The 18,910-nt window shown below is 43.7% G+C and overlaps 1 protein-coding gene across 3 annotated transcripts in view; it reads right to left on the bottom strand.

Moving 5' to 3' along the window:
• The window catches only part of OXSR1 (oxidative stress responsive kinase 1), an 83,469-nt gene that overhangs the window by 31,951 nt on the left and 32,608 nt on the right, over window positions 1-18,910 (bottom strand). For all 3 annotated transcript variants that reach the window (XM_065744988.1, XM_065744989.1, XM_065744990.1), the window contains one exon: window positions 9,388-9,529. In XM_065744988.1, the coding sequence (XP_065601060.1) occupies window positions 9,388-9,529 (142 nt within the window). The remainder of the gene's footprint in view (window positions 1-9,387; window positions 9,530-18,910) is intronic.

The following is an 18,910-nucleotide window of genomic DNA, read 5'->3' as shown; positions in this document are numbered from 1 at the left end:
CCTCTGGTGTAATTACTGTATTGGAAACAGGAAGTAGCTTTGGGCTGTAGCATAAACAGCAATTATATCACATCTTAAATGAAGTTACAAGAAGGCTGGAGTAAAAGCTTTCTTGTCAGCAGCTTAACGAATGCCACCACTGCTCCGGGCATTCCCACTTCACTGCTCTCTCCCAAAGCTTCCAAGAGCCTTTCTCCAAAATAAAGGTTCTGTTTTTATTTATCTTGCGCTTCACACCAGAAGTGGAAGAGGGGTTTGGATTTCCTTCAGTGCAAATCTGGATTCCCAGCACCTCAGCAGAGCAGAAATGCCTCATTTAAATCCTGAACTGGTTTAGCTTCCCAGGGCTACCCAGTGCTGTGGTATCAATTGCATCACATTTGTGCCTTCAGGTTAGGGCTGGTCCATAGGCTAGAGGTGCTAGTGAAACAAATCTGACCCCTAATCCACTAAAATCAGAGTCAAACATCCAGATACAGGAGACTTGGGAGCATAGGAAGGTAAGCTCAGTGCTTCCATGCACCCTCCCAATTCATTTTTCAACAGGTGGGGAAAAGTGACACTGTGAACCGTATCCTAATGGGCTTGTTCCTGCTCTGAAAAGCCTACCCATGCCCTAGAAATCCTGCTTAGTGATCAGTTCTGCCTTCAGCCCTTGGCACTGTCACTGCAGGGACAACGCTAAGGGTGTATGAAGACCTGCTGCTCCATCAGGGAGAGTGACATTATCAATAACCAGCTGTAGGGGTACAGTCCAAGCACAAGTAATAAAACTTATAAGAACTAGCACTTGCAAGTGAAGCATGTTAAGTCAATACTTTTCAAAGTATCAGTACTTTTTAAAGCCTCAACTAGGACATCAATTTACAGCCAAATAAATGGCAATATCAGCAAGAGACCTGAGCAAAGACTTCTGCAGTGAGGACCAGGAGAAAACTGCAATGGGAAGGGGAACAAGAAGAGAAGCCCTCTTCATTGTGCCTTCTCTTCTACCCTGCTTGAATGTGCCTCTAGGATGTGATGTTGGCTGTCAGCACAGCCATGATGCAATGTATATGAGCTCTAACAACACATTTCCATGGACTGAAGCCTACAGTGCATAATTTGGCATGATAAAGGAAGAGCTGGTCGTGCCAAGTTTCATTTATTTATTTAAGGTACAAGGTAGAAGAACTACTGTTTCCTGTTAATAACTCAGTATTTATTACTAATGGTACCAATTGCTGTAGTTAACAATACTCTGAGTAATTTGCAAATTGCAGAACACTTTCAGGACAATCTCTAAGTTAAAGGTGAACCATTTGGTAGCATTATGCACCAAATAAGGGCCATTCTCTCCACAGTCAAGCCTTATTCTCTCCTCAGTAATACACTGTTACTTGTGTTTTACTTGTGTTCCCTCTTCCCCTTCCCCTATGAGCTGGGATACAAACAGTCAGTTATACAAAGAGCATTACCATTTGAGACAGTGCTACGGAATGGAAACTAGGTGTGGAGTGTGAGAGTGCACAGCAGTATTTTTGTGTCTCCAACATGGGATGACATTTGAGACAACGGTATTAGGAGTGCTGCAAGTCAGCATGCTCCCATTCTCGCTCTGAAAAGCCACGTGTACTCATTTTCACACCACAGGGGTGAGCCTTATGTACTGAACTTCTGAGTGAGACACAGCCACTGACTGCCACAGTGCTGTACCCAGCCCTGCAGAGCTGAGCTCAGGAAGACATCTCACAGAGGTCTTCCAGCAGCACAGCAGCTTCCATATTCCTCCCTCCAGCCTCTCCACTGATGCTCCATTTGTTCCTGCTCACCCACGGGCATCCCAGTAAGCTCTTGTGGCAGATGGGACACACACCAGCAGCCAGGTTGCTACAAAGCTCAGCAGGGACCAGGCTGGCAATGTGTGGTGTTGCTTTGCATTGAGGAAGTGCAGCTGCTGCTCCTTCTCAATTCTCTGAACTGCGGGGAAAAAGCAGAGCCTAAAAACAGGAGCAGACACTGGCCACACAGGCAAACTCATGATTTACTTTCTCATGTGCATTAGCAGAATTTTTAAAGCCTTACATGTGCACTGACAGGAATACTATGGGGCTTTTTAACCTACCTTAATGGCCGGACATAACACAATTCTAGTGAGAGTGACACAACAAATTAATCTCCTGTTGTGCTTCACTTAAGGACAGCATAAAATACCCTTCAAAGGATCTGTGATGCACTTACTTGGTACACTTCCTCCTTATTTTTCCACTGCTGCTTTATGTACAAGGTTTATGGTCTAAGAAACCATGACTCAGAAGTCTGATTCACTTAAGGTTAAGTCACTGTGTCAACTCAGACAAAGGAGAGCACACAAAACTCACTGCCAGAGACTTTACCAAAATTCCTGCTGCCATCTCAGCTAGCTGAATAGTTCCGAGGGATGGCAAGATGCTGAGGCAGTACAGAGAGCTGAGCTAATTCAGTGTGAGTCTGACCAAGAGAGACAGCTCGAGGTGAAGAGTGCCACATCACTCACTGCCTTACTGTGTCAGGCTTTCATCGTTATCACAGTGCATACAACTTTCCTTTATCTCAGCAAATTCTGCCCAGCTTACGCTTCTTGCTCCTCTGCCAACCTTGTCTTTGATGGTTCTCCTTCTGATCCCACACGTTTATGAGCCTTACAATGGTTGAAATGAGGTGTGGCTCCTGCACCCTTCAGACTTTACCTTTCACTGCCAAGCCTGAAGCCAAGCACCAACACCAAAGCTCAAATGAAGTAGATAGGTAGGAACTAGTTGATCCCTGAGGTCCCTCCCAGCCCAAGCCATGCCACAATCCTACGATTAGCACAGGAGCTGTTCCAGCTAGACCTAAGCCCCATCACCACTCACTGTGACGGTCAAAACACAAACCTCAGAGCCCTGCTTCCTCCTCCTGTACACAAGAGGTTTATCAAGCTCACCCAATCCACAGCACTGCTTGGAGCAGTGCAATACAAGCACGTGCACGCATTCATCAGCTTATGGCAAGGAAGACTTGCCAAGCAGCAAGGACTGCAGACAGGTCTCAGCCCATCAGCTGTCCATGGAAGAGAAGTTACATCTACGACAACCTACATCACTCTGTAAGGGTTCCTTCTTCAGCCAGAACTTGAGGTTTTTCCCCTTCAGTTCCCCAATAGGAAAGGACCCTCCCCTGCAGGCTTTAAAACCAACTTCTCGTACCACTGAACAGCAGCTGTAATTGGACTGGGGTTTTCTTCCACAAATTCATCTACTCAACCCTTCCATTTCCTGATCTTACTTCCTCTGTAAAGACTGAAACAGGGATGAGGCATAAAGCTCCTTTAACAGCTGCTGCATGAAAATCAACATTTTCTGTGGAGTCACAAGGTCTGTCCCCCTTCCCACAGCGGCCCAGATATTTTTGGGAGGCCCTGTCTTAGCCACTGGTAACAGAGGACAATGCCCAATTATAACCTGGTCTTATTTGAACATTCCTTGCCCGATCATTCGATGTGCAGGTAGGCAGAAACACTTCTGAAGCAACAATGATGAGGGATGCGTGCTCTAAACCATGTTCCTAGTGTGCAAAGAAACAGGAACTTCCCCAGAACTACTGCTCACACAGTCAAAGACTGAAGAAAGACAATGATTCACACATCTCTGGCTTTCACCACACCGTGACAGAGATTAAAGCTCATTTCAGGAAGCACAATCACCTTAGATCAAATAAGACCCAAGATTTTGATACAACACAGCTTAAACAGGTCTTGGTTCCCACAAAGCAATGGGCAGCACTGCTCTGGGGAGGTGTATCTGCATACACACAAGGTCCAAGTGCTGTCCATATCTCCAAAGTCACCCACAGCTCCTGCCCAGTGTTTGCACTGTGATGCAGAAAGGAGACATCTGAGAGAGCCGGTGCGGCCGAGCAACTCGCCACTTTGACTTTCTTCTCCAAAAGCTGGAATAAGATGGTTTTATGTTACAAGAGGAAAGCTCACCTTATTTTATCCAGCTGTTTGTATAAGACGGAGAAAGCAGTTATAAAATAGGGTTTGATTATATTAAAAGATAGCTTTACAATGGAAACAGTTCACTTGGCACTCCCAGTCCAACTTGGTGATGCTTCCCACGTTTTCACAAAACGATGGCTTTCTCTATAGCAATTCCCTGTTTGTTGTCCTAAATGTGGGTGGACTTTGTCTCGGTTTTGTTTAAAAGTACTACATTTTACTTTGTAAACTCTTCCAAGACCTCTGCAAGACAGGATATAACTTGATTCAGCTAACATGCAGAAATAATTTCTGAAGCAGCCTCATAAAATTTTAAAGCACGATTAACGTTACCATACAAATTCAGTGCATGACTTATTCCTTGTGTTTGAGCATGAGGGCACGAAGGAAAGCACCACAGTAGTCTGAATAAAAGCTTAAGGCATCTCCACATCCCCTGGTTTTAGGATCTGTGAAGGCCAGAGAAATTGTCATACTGCCACAGGGGATGGTGGTCAAACGCAGCTTCTTGAAGTGGGTTACTGGCTTAATGCATGGCTGCAGGAAGGATGAGCACCAGAGACTTAATTAATCTACTGCTGGGGAGGTGTTGCAAGAGCCTATCTACCCACACTGTTAACAGCAGTGACCTGAGACACCACAAACAAGGATGCTGGAGTAAATGCGTACACAGCTAAGCCAGCCTACGATATTCTCACCTACGAACACTGCAGAGACTGAGTGAAGATTATTACCCTGCAAACACATCCAACCCAAACATTCCTGACCACTCAGGAACTGCAGGACAATGTGTTAGCATGCAACGTGGGCACGCATCACTGACCCCAACCTGTAACAGCTGCTAAGCCTTTCAGAGATCACCCTGACCTCTCTCTCCTGTTTCTTACCTTTAGGGAACCATAGAATAGGAAGGGATCCACAAGGATCACCGCATCCTACTCCCAAACTCTCTTCACATAACTCATCCATACTTCCATGCTCTCATCAGCAGTGATATTTACCCAAAGGCACACCAGTAACACTGCCATTGCTCAGACTACTCAACAGTTCGTAATTTCAGGCTGTAAAATCTTCATTAACAGACACTTCTAAAAGGAGTTTCTATACATCCTTTATTTTAAGGGATAAAAGACCGAGGCACACTCCCCTAAACAGAATTATCAGAAAGCATCAGTTTGGAGTTAAAATCTTCACCTCCCTCCCCGGCCCAGAGGAGTGTTCACCCAACCCTTCTCCATACCCAGGGACAAGATGTTTTTCCCATACTTTGGTGCCAGCTTTCTATATCAGGAAACAGTCTGTCAGGCTCTGTAACTTGGGGTGATCCACTTCCCATGGCTAGCTTTCCAATTACTCATGTACCAACTTACAAAATCCAACTGGCAATTAGTGGTGAACAGCTCCACATCCTCATCCCTCCCTCCTTCCCAACTAAATTCCACTTTGAAAACGTGCTCCCTAAAACAAGATTACAGCCCCAGCTGGAAGGAGGCCATGAAGTTTTCCCACAGCACTACTACAGAAACAAAGAACTACAGTATTTCAGTTGGCAAAATGCTAAGAGACATACTGAAATCCAGTTTTACCATGGTACCTGCCAGCCCAGATATCAATGCATTAATCAACTACAGGAAAATTAAGCTTGAATCCTGTAGGACAGCTGAGGTCTGCCAAAACATATCCATCAGCTGCTTCATCTTACATCCAACTCAGTACTAGAAGAGCATTTCTGCAAAACCACACAGACAAACACGTGTTGGTGATATATATGGGCACACACTGACATGCAAGCACTTCTTGCAGAAATTGGTGATGTAGTCAGAAGCAAACAACGAAGCTGTGTTGGAGCACAAGCTCATCCAACTATGAGAATCAAATGTGCTGTTGCATCTCTCTATTCCACCCTAGAAGTAGAGCGCCAAGCAAATTTACAGCTGGATCACAGCCATGACAGCACTTCAAATGTGTGCAACCCCAAAGTGTTGTCTGAGCTTTTGTTTTCACAGGACTTCAAGTGTGTGCAACTCCAGAGCACTGCCTGAGCTTTTTTTGTTTTTACAGGACGAGCAAGTATCACATTCACTGCGCTGCCACAGGAGACTAACTATAGGAAACACTCCAGCAACGTACCAATTCACCTGGACTAACTGAAATATTCAGTTACACAACAGCTAATCACGAACAGAAGATAAGCTCAGAGATAAAAATAGGGAGAAAGGCAGAGAGCCCTTGTAACAGTTAATCAGCATGATACAGTTGTCAGACTGCCATCAAGAGTGCCACTTGAAAATGCTTGGAGTTTCCTATAAAAAAAAAAAACCTCATGGGTTGCTTTTGCTTTATTTCCAGGTCCTTCAAACTGCTGGATACCCACTAACCCCCAGATCCAGCGAGGAATCATAGTCCCAAGAGGGAGACGTGCAACATACCTCATGTGTCACCCTGCTGCGGTCACCTGGGCCAGATTAGCCTGAGTGCAACACAGCACAATGGTCTTGGTCCACTTCCAAACATTCATTTAAAAGCAGTTGAGCAGGAACCCACAGGACAGCTCCACACGAAGGGTTCTGAGTCCACCTTCCTCAGCATAAGCCTGGGCACTGGGATTTCAGAGTGCTGCTGGGATCATCAGGTGACACAGAAAACCACACTGGTGACCACAGCAGCTGGTACAGGGACACGGCAACTCAGGCAGAGCTGCCAGCCCTGAGATATGGGAGACAGTGCTGTTTTTGAATGATGATGGGAATTACCTGTAATTTTTAACTGCTTCAAGAAGCTGAAACCTATTCTGCTTCCTCCTCTGTCCTTTCTATAAGTCCTCAGATGCTGTTCAGCCCTTGCAAGAGATACAACTTCAGACAATGTGGGAAACCCAAGCATTTGTTGCTGAACAATGGCATCTATTCAAGCCTCAGCCTAGCTCTGTTTGTCAATTAGGAAAGTAAACAAAGAAAAATAGAATTTAAGCCTTCACTAGCTATTTGCCTTCTTGATTTCCACTAGAGAATGCTGTCAAACCACCCTCTTGTCCCTTCCCTCCCTTGTGAAGCCAGCTCCCCAAACCTTAATTGGAAGCGGCATTAAGTTAAAGACAAACTTATGCACAGTAAGATTCAGCAGCAGCAGAATTTCATTAAGGCAGTTTTCCACTTGTTAACTTAATTTACCCATTTAACATGATACATAATTTAGAAATATTGAGCTCCACCATCACATGTAGATTTGCTCTGGTCTGATTACTTACAGCAGTTACAAGCTGTTCTCACTTCAGGTCAACAACTGGGCCCATATACTTACCCTCTGGGCTTTGTCTACAGCCTGCATGTCCAACTGCAGGTGTGCTAACTATTCTGCTCACTCAGACCTTGCCTCTAATTTTATGATTTTGTTTTTTTAATCCAAGGTATGACACACCAAATAGCACCCCAAGCTGCATTTGTAACCAGCTGAACCCCACACTTTGCTGGATTGCTGCTTGCCTTCAGTTTGTTGCTCAACACCTAACGTCACACTCAGTTCTGACCCCTCACAGCTGACTGTGCTCTGGTCTGAGGTTCTGTCCTTCATCACAGACACCACATTCAGCATCTCAGCCATCGCCTGATGCTGCTTCCTCTAGAGCCAGATGCTTTAAGCTGGCCCAGGGGACCAAAGTTTAGTTATTTTAAACACTTCCTCTCAAAGCACCTCTGGCAAGACTTCCACCTGCATTTCCCATCAGGACCCCTCGCGTTAAGCAAAATGTGAAAACCATACCAACATTCACTTGTAGCACAGATGGGACCTTTCCTCGTACAGCTTTAAGCTGTGTTTATCCCAGTGGTGTACACACATCTGGATAAAATGCAAGCCAGTATGATTAACTCCATTAAGGAAGCAAGTCTCTTCCCCCAGAGGCATGGAAGCTTGCTCTCAGCCACCAATTACAAACCCATCCTTTGCTTCTTCACAGGTAGGAAAGCTACACACAGCTTCCCTTCCACATCTTAGCTTACCACTCCTGCAGGTTAATGAACAAGAAGTGTCCACCAGAAGTCACAGATGAACATGGTTTGGTCAGTTATTAATGGCAAAGGTGTAAAATCACCCTTGCTCAGCAAGAAAGCTGTTCTATTACATTGCCTTTGTAGAGGTGCCTGAAGTCATTTCCAAACGTGAAACTTAAGAGTACAGCTGTGAATCAGAACCATCTTCAGCAAAAACAACTATTCTTGTTAAACAGGAATTGTAAAGGAGACTGGAAACTGAAATCTGAGATCGCAGGCAGGGAAATGAACCATTCCAAAGCTGCTCCCAACCCATTGTTTCTTTTGTATCCAGAACAAAACCCACAAAGAATCACAGAACTGTAGGGGTTGGAAGGGACCTTCAGAGATCACTGAGTCCAACACTGACAGAGCAGCTCCCAGCCCAGCTCACACAGATAGGCATCCAGGTGGGTCCTGAACATCTCCAGAGGAGGTGACTCCACCACCTCTCTGGGCAACAAGGGCCATTCAGTTTGATCAAAACTACAAAACTAACATTTCTTGGTTTTTCTAATTAAAGCAACATTCCTAACGGCATTGGACCAGAAGACAACCTAGCTCACAGAAATCCCAAAGAACAGACCACTGTTCCAGCAGCAGCGTGGCTGCAATGCTGTATATTACCCACAAGGCCATGTGCTCTTTTTTTTAGTGAATACTTGGGATTGTAAGTTTATTTTTTCTAAATGACAGAACATACTGAATCAGCATCCTCTCTTTCTGAGCTATGCCACACCTTGAAACACCAGGGGACAGGAAAACATGCTTTAAAAATATGTTCCAAATGACAGAGCAGCACAGAAGCCCACGTTTCAGCAATCCATTAAACCACAGGCTGTTAGTTAACTAGCTGGGTTTTGTCCACAGAAAAGTTTTTCAGTTCTAATTTTGTTTCCATCTTTTTTAAATGAAACCACCCAAATTTAAATGTCACGATCTCCCTGCAGCATCCTGCCTTAAAAAGAACAAAAAACAACCAGGCTTGGAGGATTCCTTATTAAATTGTCCAACAGTTCTTACACAGCATTCTTAGTGAGTGATTTGTAGCTCTTCCGTAGCTCTGCGAGAAATGAGAGCAGCTGAAGCTTTTCTATCTCTAATAATCACTCACTGTAGCTGGACCTTAACATTTGAAAAGAGGTTTGCTATACAAGAGCTTTAGATATCCCAAGATTTACCCAAACTTGCCCTGGCCATATATTTTCTTAAGTAACAGTTGCCACACAGAAATCTGAGCTTCAATAAAGCCCCAATCTTTATTCTCCACTCTATATCCTAATATATCCTTGCATATGCTCAACTCCAGTGTTTCAGTGACACACATTTCACAACAATGATGAGAAACAGGAAAAATACCTGTGGATTTGTCCATTTTTATGCAGGTAGTCCAGCCCCTCCAGCACCTCCTTGAGGATCGTGGCTATACAGGGCTCATCCAGGACACCGGTCTTGTGTTCTCCTTTGGCCACAATGTGCTTAATAATATCCAAAACAGAGCCTAGAGAAAACAGTTCAACACATTAGCTTAAACCAGAATAAGTGATTTGTACACCTAAAACACTCAGTAAAGAAGTTTACTCGGAGGAGAAGCAGGAGGATCTGCCAGGGGTTGAAACCTCTCCTGAAGGGAATGCAGCAGCAGCAATGCAGGCCTTGCACCTGTAAGCCTGACAGAGAAGGCAGATCCTCATGGCAGGCTGTAAACACCCTGTGATCACAAGGAACTGTGGCATTCTCTGAACAAGCCAAATTGTAAAGTGTAGATACTGATGGTACAGCTGTTTTAGTACTAGAGAAGCAGGAGAAGGAGATGGAAAAAACAGGGAAGCTGCAGGGACTCACAAGCAGGGGACAACAAGCTTAATAAAATGAGACTATGTGCTCTAACAAACTCTAATACAGAGGGAATACTTAAACATTGAATAAACAAGGCTGAATTCTGAAAATAAGTCATTTCTTTACTGCTTACAGAACTAGGATAGCTTAGATCTTTCCCTAAAAGCATTAGGCTCCATTTCCCTCCCAACCGTGGTGTGAATTACATCACCATGTGTGACAAACCACATTTTATGGGGTAAACCACCTCTCTGAATCACACCCAGTAAAAAGTGGAATCAGCGACCAGCAACACATTTCTCGTGCAGGGCTGTTTTGTTTTCACAGTATATTGGATATTATATTCATTGGGTATGTACCTGGATTAAAGATAGTCTCCTTGGAGCTAGATTTTATTGCTCCCTCTGCCCCAGCATGGGATGCCTAAGCTTGTTTTCCAGGTGTGTGCTATGTAGCTCCTTCACACATAGGTTTATATGATTTAATCAGCAGATAACTGACTATTAACTTTCTTACAGATATCAGCACAAAGTAACATCAGCAGCACTAGCTCCTAAAGAGAGACAAAAGCAAGCATAATTGCAAAGCACAAATTCCAGCAGTGACAGCCTTGGAAAAGCAAGGCTACAAGGAAAAGAACGTCTCAGTACTGACGTAGCTAGTTTAGGAAGAATAATCTTCAGCTTTTCTAACTTTTAACCTAAAGCAGAGGAGAAACAAAACACTTCTGTATTTGATGAGCAGCAAAAGCCAAGAAACTTAGTCATATGAATTTGGTTGATGTAGAGATTACAAATTCCACCTGGCAATTCTTGAAACAAACAAAAACACAAAGAAATCCTTTCCCCCCTATCCTATCTATGCTCTAAGCCAAAACAGCCACACGGATAGGATTCCACTCAGTAGTTTACTTCTGGATTCTCACAGAAGAACAGAAAGATGTCAAGATACAAATGAGTGCACAACAAGGGTTTGCTTTGCACAATCAGAACTGCACAGGAAGAGAGAAGATGGGTGTGTGGTGTCCCTCAGCTCATAGGAAATGCTGCATACTCACAGTTAACCAACAGCTGACTGCAGCCAGGGGAGCTACAGCCCGCTCTGCCCAGCCACACACTTTCCATCTTTGTCATCCCAGCAGTGCTAGGCATCACTAAGATGACTGTTAACCAGACTGGAAACTAAACTGGAATGAAATAAGGCCATGTTTGGTTAGCAGCAAGCATAAATAATCCATGAGATAGATGAGCACCAGAGTCAAGGAAAAAGGAGGGGAAGAACACGGCTGTGAGCAGGGAAGGGAGCTGAGAGCCCCTTGTGTCAGCCGCAAGCCACAAGACCAGCTCCACTCTTTTCCAGAATGGCACCTCTGGTTTCTTTCTCCCCAAAAGCCTTTCTTTGGCTCATGGTATTTGCAAAAGGCACGATCCTAGCACACATCAACAAAATAGAAAAAAAAAGTCATTGTGTAACCTCTCCTTAACATTTCATGCAAGAGTACTCCTCCTAGACAAGGTAAAAGAAGGCTGAAGACTGCTAAGCATGGAAGCATTTGTCTTCAGTTAGCTTGATTTGGGTCTTGGTTTTCCCCCAGCCATGACTCGGGTTGTTCTACCTGCACGGGAGCAGCATTACCTTCCCTGAAGGAACCTGTGAAACATCCAAAGTCAGAATTCAAGTCCCTACACTGACATCTCGTCTTTTAGGTTCCACTGGCTGAGATCCTTTCTTGCACGGCATGAGGACTCACCTGGGATTCAGCCTGTCACTTATTCATACTAATAAGTATGTGCTTGCAAGCCCTGATGTTCCTTATTCGGACAAGAATTTTTTGACACCTACAAGAAGAGACCAAAAACCACCCACTTTCACTGTTCAGGTTTTTCCCCTCTTAAATGTGCCTTTATCTGGAGAACAAACTGCCACTTGTTTAAAAGTCCAGTAAAAATATGCAGTTCCTCACGTACTCGTTTTGCCCTCTTTCCACCCACAACTCTGTTAGCAGACCTCCTTGTGAAATACTTCCCCTCTCCTGCAAAGGGCTCAGGGAACACGAGGAGGCAATCACATGGTGCTCAAATTCATTTGGTCAAAAATCCTGTGTCAGCCAAGTTTGAGGCTGTACCTAACCCAGAAAAAGAGGGAAGAAAATAAAAAGACAACAGGGCACGCATACAGCAAGCCTTCCTTGTAAAAGGGCAACAGCTGACTGACAGCCATGCTGTGCATCTGCTCCCAGTCCAACCTGCCATTTTTAGCACATTTTTCAACATCCACTCTCCCAATGAGATGCCCAAAGAAGTGAAAGGAATCTGCCCATCTTCTACAGAAAGGAAAAGAAAATGGCATCAAGGCCATCATCTACTCAGGGAACAACAGAGAAGCAAAAGAAGAGCCACCATCCTGCTGTACAGTGTTAGATGGTTCACCCCCATTTTGTGTGCACTATTAAATAACAGTTTTGCTACTGGCAACACAACGTGCTTTTCCCAATGCACAGATTAGTAAATCAGGAGGTAGGCATTGACTTCAGACTCAAAGGCAACCTGATAAAAACACAGCACAGTATGATATGAAGAATGAAGCCAAGCTATCTTTCCATACATTGCTATGTGCAACATTTGAAATCTCCTAACATTCCAGTTCAGGAAGATCACTATGGTGTGGCTGAATAGCCAGTCCCCAAATAGAAAGGCATAACTAAATGTTAAACTAGTCTCAAAGCATAAAGTCACAGGGATTTCCTACTGAAAAAGATACTTTCTGCTTTAAGGTTGAAAGCATACTTCAACATCAGCCTGAAAAATTAAATGCAAAACACACCAGTTAAGCATGCAATGCTCTCACTGTGGGTTGCATCTCCACTGTCCTAGGATGCAGACAAACTGAGCTGTAGATGTCCAGGTTCATTGCTCCAGAATCGGACCAGATGACCTTTAAAGTTCCCTTCCAGCTCCAACAGTTCTAGGAAGCATTCTCACTTTCACCAACTGCATTGTGCTGTAGGAGGTTAGTAGGTTGGAGTCCCACCCACAGCCTAAGGGAAGAAAAGGACTGCTTTGTATACAGCAGCTTATTCCCATGCAGCAGCACATCACCTGCTAGAAATCAACCAGGAACATCCAACTCAACTGGAACCAAGATCAGATCTACACAGCAGTGCATGTTCCACCCACTGACAGTCCTGTTTCAGAACACCAGCATAGCTCTGGGTACTGCCTGTTCCTAAGCCAGCCTCCAAACCACATTCAAAAAGTAACTGAGGAAGTCAGAAGTACACTTTGCTGGATCTCTGCTTAAAAGTAGTGTCAGTGTGGATTTGTGCTCCACGTACATAAATGTGAGCAATCTGCAAGACAAATAGCTCCCTTAATCTAGTGTCACATGGTTAACACTGGAAACAAGGTATGTACCACACATTAAAGAACAGTTACAGTAGCTTTCTCGAGAACAGAAGTTACTTTTAAAGACATTTTAATGAAGTCTGAATCCTCTCTAGAATGCAATTCCTATTTCAGGTGATAGAACTGGGCAATGCTACGGTGCTAATTGCACATGGTACTTTTCAAGTCAGAAACTGCATGAGTAGAAGCTACAGATTCACAGAACAGTGGTTAGGCTTCAGCTGAAAGAAAAATCAAGGAGTTTGGCTGAGGCTGACTGAAATGCTGTTCCAAGCCCAGAAGGCGAAACACATCACAAAACCAAAACAAAACTGAAGGAAGAGCCAAAAGCAATAATGTAAGCAATAATGTCATTAATAAGAACGTTTAAAGAAGTTCCTTTAAAGAAGTTCTAGCTAGAAACAAAAAATTCTGAAGTCCAGGAGCAGGCAAAAGAAAGGAGACCTTTAGAGACTGATGTGGAAAAAATATGTGGCTATAAGCAAATTGCTGCCTATCAATTATATACTGAGCTGCACACCAACAGGAAGCCTACAAGACATCAGGCAATGTGATAGAGCAGTTAGCATTCCTTGTCATTCATCATTCAAGTGCCTCAGGACGTGACGCCAATCACAAACCATATTATGTCTGCTCAGTAAAGTGCAGTCCCACAGTACTCATGTACAGCAATTGAAAGTTAAGTGGTTTTCCATTCAAACTAACAAGCTTCACAGCCTGCTCCAATAGTTTCTAATGCAACAGCTTCTAATGACAGCAGAAGCCACCAGGGAACCAGCTGCACATAGGCAACAAAACCCATCTGTAACTACTACATGTCAAATACAGACATGCAGGGAGTGACTTGTTCTGGAGCCCTCAGTGCTCACATCAGTCCTGCAGCAGATGATCAAACATCTGTCCAGCTGCACAAAAGGCACCAAGCCCCGCTTGCTCTCCCTGCTGTCCTCCAAGGACTGAGGAGCAGGAAGCTCTGCAGCTTGCCTTTCCCACTTTGGCACCGCTGGAGAATAGCTGATTAAGTTTGACTCGATCCACAGAAGCTCATTTCTAATTTTCCAGAAAGAAAAGTTAACTTCCAACCATGATAGCAGTATCTAAGACAAACCTGTCAACAAGGAACATCTTAAATTTCTAAGAAGCCCATGTTCTTGTAGATAAAGATCTGGCAGGCCATTTGCAGTCCACCCTAGTGGCTGCAGTCCTGCCCTGTACTCCATACACATACCGAGTAAAGCCATCTCCTTCAAAATACGCCCTGTACTAAAATGCTGCTCCTCCATTGTTTTCTTCAGCAGAAAAATGAGATTTAATGAGTTCCAGCACCACAGTTCACCACCTCCCTTCTTGTGCCAATGCGGCTGCTTACAAAGCCATACTGTAAATGAGATCACTGCACTAACTGGTAATCCAGTTTTCCAAGCAGGGTGGAGGAACCAGCAGCCAGGAACTTCTAAAACCAGCTCTGCTGCTGGAGAAAACTTTTGTGTAATCGCACCCTTGGGGTAAGGAGTCCTAATTGTTCCATTGATTCACTTTCAACAGCAAGCCACCACAAACATCAGCACTTCCTGCTCCAAAATGCATTGCTTCAACCTCACCTACATCCCCAAGCAGGGGTAACAGCACTTAGGATGTCTGCTTCTCATGTTCCTCCTGAGGAGAGGAAGAAAGCACCCACATGACTGCCATCCTGCTCTTATGTTTCAGCACAATGGGGAAAGGCATTACAGTGGAGAAGGACAGGAAAACTGGAGCAGTTTAGGGGAAGATTACAGATAAATGCAGAAGTATTACATGGCTGGAATTTTACACACCCCAGAGGCAAAAAAAAAAGCAACTTACAGCAGAGCTAGTTGCTGTAGGAACCACATCTTGCATGTTACACTATAACCTTGGTAACAGGGCAGATGCAGGAAAAGTTATATGCAAAAAAAAAAAAAAAACACCAAGCCACCAGCTCCTTTAAATTTGCCTGGCAAGCAGCACAAGAAAGTGTAATATTCTAACATTTCCAGCAAAAACGTAATAGTATCTGCATTAAAATCAGTTTGTCATTTAAAAGCCTGTTACAAAAAGGCTGGGAAGCAGTGCTGGAAATCACTGGTGTTTCATTACCCAATGCTGGGAGAACTGAGATCTGCCTCAGATCAAAGAGATACAGATGCTGAACACGGTGCTGCACCTTTGAGCACTGGAAGGCTGCAAGATTCCTCACTGCTTCAGGCACTTTGAGAGAAGCCAGTGGTTTCGGTGAGCCTGCCACCAGGGCCAAGAATTCTGCACCTTGTCAGCCTCTGACAAACCAAGGAATAAAACACTAAAGGAGGAGCAACAGCTGCTTGGATTCAGCAGGTCTGGAATTGAAATACACAGATGCAGCAGAAGAACACTAAAGCAAAGGAAAGAACAAGTTACATAAAACAAAGGCACATACACAGCTCTCTGAGTTTCTGCTTTTGGAGCTGTTTCTTAACCCCGGACAAACCACATCAGCACAGAGGGAGAAAGTTAAGGAAACTTCCACTTCTGGCTCCTTTCTCTCTAGAGTACTTGCATGATGAGTGTGAGAGACAAGATTAAGGCAGGAAGCAAGATAACACAACACAGGAGGTGTGACAGCCTACTGGCGTTAGGACAGATGTTTATTTTCTTCAGATTTCTTTTCTAAACTATTGTTCATGCTTTTCTTTTTGCAGCTAGGAATAGCAATGCTATTCTACAAGTTCCACATCCTGTAATCAAATACAGCCCTTACAGCCTCCTGCCTCTGACTTATCCCACCCTTAATCGTTTGAAATTTATTTGTAGAGACACAAATTAAATTAAGAACCCTCCAGAGGGACTCAAAACAGCATGGCTCTCTCCTAACAAAATAATTAAAAGCAAACATGAGGATTTCTAAGAACCTCTGACTTCAATCTGGCCACTCCTAATTCCAGTAGTGAGTTATGACCAGAGATTAACATGGCAGGAGTAGAGCAAGATGTCTTTGGTGGACACCTAGGATTTGGGCAAGCCAAAGCAAATGAGAGGGCACAGCCAGTGCCTGCCAAGCACTTGGTCAAGCAATCAAGATGAAAGGTTGAAGTAAGAGCTGATCAGATAATCCTAAAAACTTCTGGAAAAGGTTTAACTACCTCAACACAACCACCTCCTTAGTATATTTGACCACAAGCCTTGGAGAAGGCAGAAGATCTGAAAGCCCTGTCTGGGAAGAGTTTCAACTGTCACAGACGGCTGTTGTATACAAGCAACTGCTGTGTGGACACAGCTTTGGGTCACCTGTTAAATGAGAGTCATTGAAACCAGAGAGAATTTCAAGGAGCAAAGAGGTCACGATCAGAAAAAGCACAGAAACAAAAGGACAGCTGCTTCTCTTTCTACTAAAAAGCCACAGGAGCCAGAAGGGGACCGGGCTTCAGATAGCTTTTAGAAGGCACGACTGAAACTCACAACATGGGAATGCCAACAAGGCAAAGAGCAGGTCAGCAGTTGGCTAGAAATAACTACTGAATTTTAGTCTGGAGCAGATCAAGAGGCCAGGCTGCTAAGAGGACACTGCTAAGCTCAGATCCCTGAAAAACAGTTTCATCATCACAAATTCAGAGGAAAAGGTCTGCCATTTCTCCTGAAGGGCACAAGCAGCAGATACTTCACAGATCTGACTCAGGCTTTTATTTATTGACAGATCTGAAAGAGTGCATCAGAGGAACTGGATGCACCAGCACCTGTGCATCAGCACAGCCACAGCATATGCAGTCAGGAACAACTACACCATCCTTCTGCCTCAGCATCAGATCAGCCAGCTCTAACTGCTTGCAGCACTAACCTGCACCAGCCTGACATGGCCGTCATGTAGACTGGCAGCAATCACGAGGTACTCCCCAGCAGCTCCCCAAGACATTACTCCTCACTGCTGATAACTCTCAAAGATGGAATGCAGTATCTTCCACCAACACATCACTTGCAAAGTGGGGGCAAAAAGCTCAGATTCAGGGACAATGCCATACAGTGAAGCTGCTTTGGAGTGCTCTGACTGCTCAGCTGAGCTGGGCACCTATCAGACAAAGCTTCATGGATTTAGGGTACCTTCCCTTAGAGATGCTTCTGGAACATTCACCCATACAATTAGCTTATGCTTCAACAAATTAACTGAAATCAAAATAAATCACACTTCTAACAACAGAGACATACATTTAAAACTGTGCATCACAGTAATAAGGTCCAATATGTAAACAGGCTAAAATTTAAGCTACTTTCAGCCTCAAACCACGTCAGCATAGGTTGAAACTAAGAGAAACAGTAAGATTCTGAGCTTCTACCCAGAAAAAAATTCAGGGTACAAAAATCACAACCAAGATGCATCAAAACAGATCTGATGCGCTTACTTAGATGTACAAATCTCAGCCCATGCTCTGTGAATGGCTAAGTGGAACAGAAGAGGCTGCACCTTGTTATATTTTTTTTCCCCTTTTCAAATTCATGAAACAGCCAAAGCTCCTTCCTGTTGAGAAATTCAGATCATTATTTTTCCCCACTGGGTAACAGATGACCACAGAACCAGCCAAACTTTCACTGATAAGCTGAAAGGAATGAAAAGCAGAATTTAAAGCATCTCCTGTTATATTTATCACTTGACCTAAAACCAACTGGAAATAGCCTCATTAAAAGTGAATGGAAAAGCTCCTCAGTCAGAAAACTCTGACACAGGAGTTTCTTAACCCATCCTCAGGACTGTCCTGTAGCATGTACCTGTGAGATCTAACATCCAATTTCTGAAGTACAGGCATGAAAAAAGCATAAGCTGAAAAAGACTGAAAAATACCTCTCAAGATATCTTCTTCCTGCATAAAAATGGACAAGTTGCCCTCAAAGTGTATTTTAGCAATTCCCCCTCCCCAGGCCCCAAATGTTTTGCTTCAAGTGAGAGATCAGTCTGTTTCTTATTGCACGACCCTGCTCTTCAGCATGTGCAACATAGCAAACCAGAGAGTTCTGCACCTTAACTACTTTAAAGCAGTTCTCCACTTAAGGCCAGAGTTGCAGAGGGGTTAAATACCACTCTGTATAACGTGGAAGCCTATTCAAGTGAATATTCAAGACAAACAGGTTATGTCTCTCCACCAAGAGGATAGTTTTGAAGCTATGATTGTTTTCTAGAGTTTTTCCATTTATTTATGTGATGCTCTAAAAAGACAGTCCAAAGAATGATCACTTTCTTTCCAACAACTACAAAAAAAAAAGAGAATAAAAGCAATATTTGGAGGTTAAAGAATTAACTTAATACTGAAGAAAACATGCAAAAATGTTAATTTTCTTAGGAGTGCTGTGTATTCTCCTGAAAAAAGGCCAAGAACGTTGCTGCTGTCTCTACTGTACCCCTAGAAGACCACTTTTTGTGTTTGTGCACTTCTTATACAACAGCAAAGTCATTCATACTGAACTGGCAAAGGATCCTTTTCTACATAGTCAGAACTCCCATCTTCAATGATCCCTCCTAGAAAATAAGAGGTATTGCTTAATGACACATGAGTACATGGGGTATCATAAACTCTTTAAATAATATTCAAGTCAGAATGAAATTTGATTGCTCCCAAGAGAACTGCTAAAATGCTAAAGATGTTCAAGAACACATG

Source organism: Cyrtonyx montezumae, unplaced genomic scaffold (assembly GCF_038088225.1).
Source record: "Cyrtonyx montezumae isolate F1298 unplaced genomic scaffold, pur_monq_1.0 scaffold_32, whole genome shotgun sequence".
In the NCBI taxonomy this organism is placed as follows: domain Eukaryota; kingdom Metazoa; phylum Chordata; class Aves; order Galliformes; family Odontophoridae; genus Cyrtonyx; species Cyrtonyx montezumae.
This window is presented reverse-complemented; position numbering and strand designations above follow the sequence as displayed.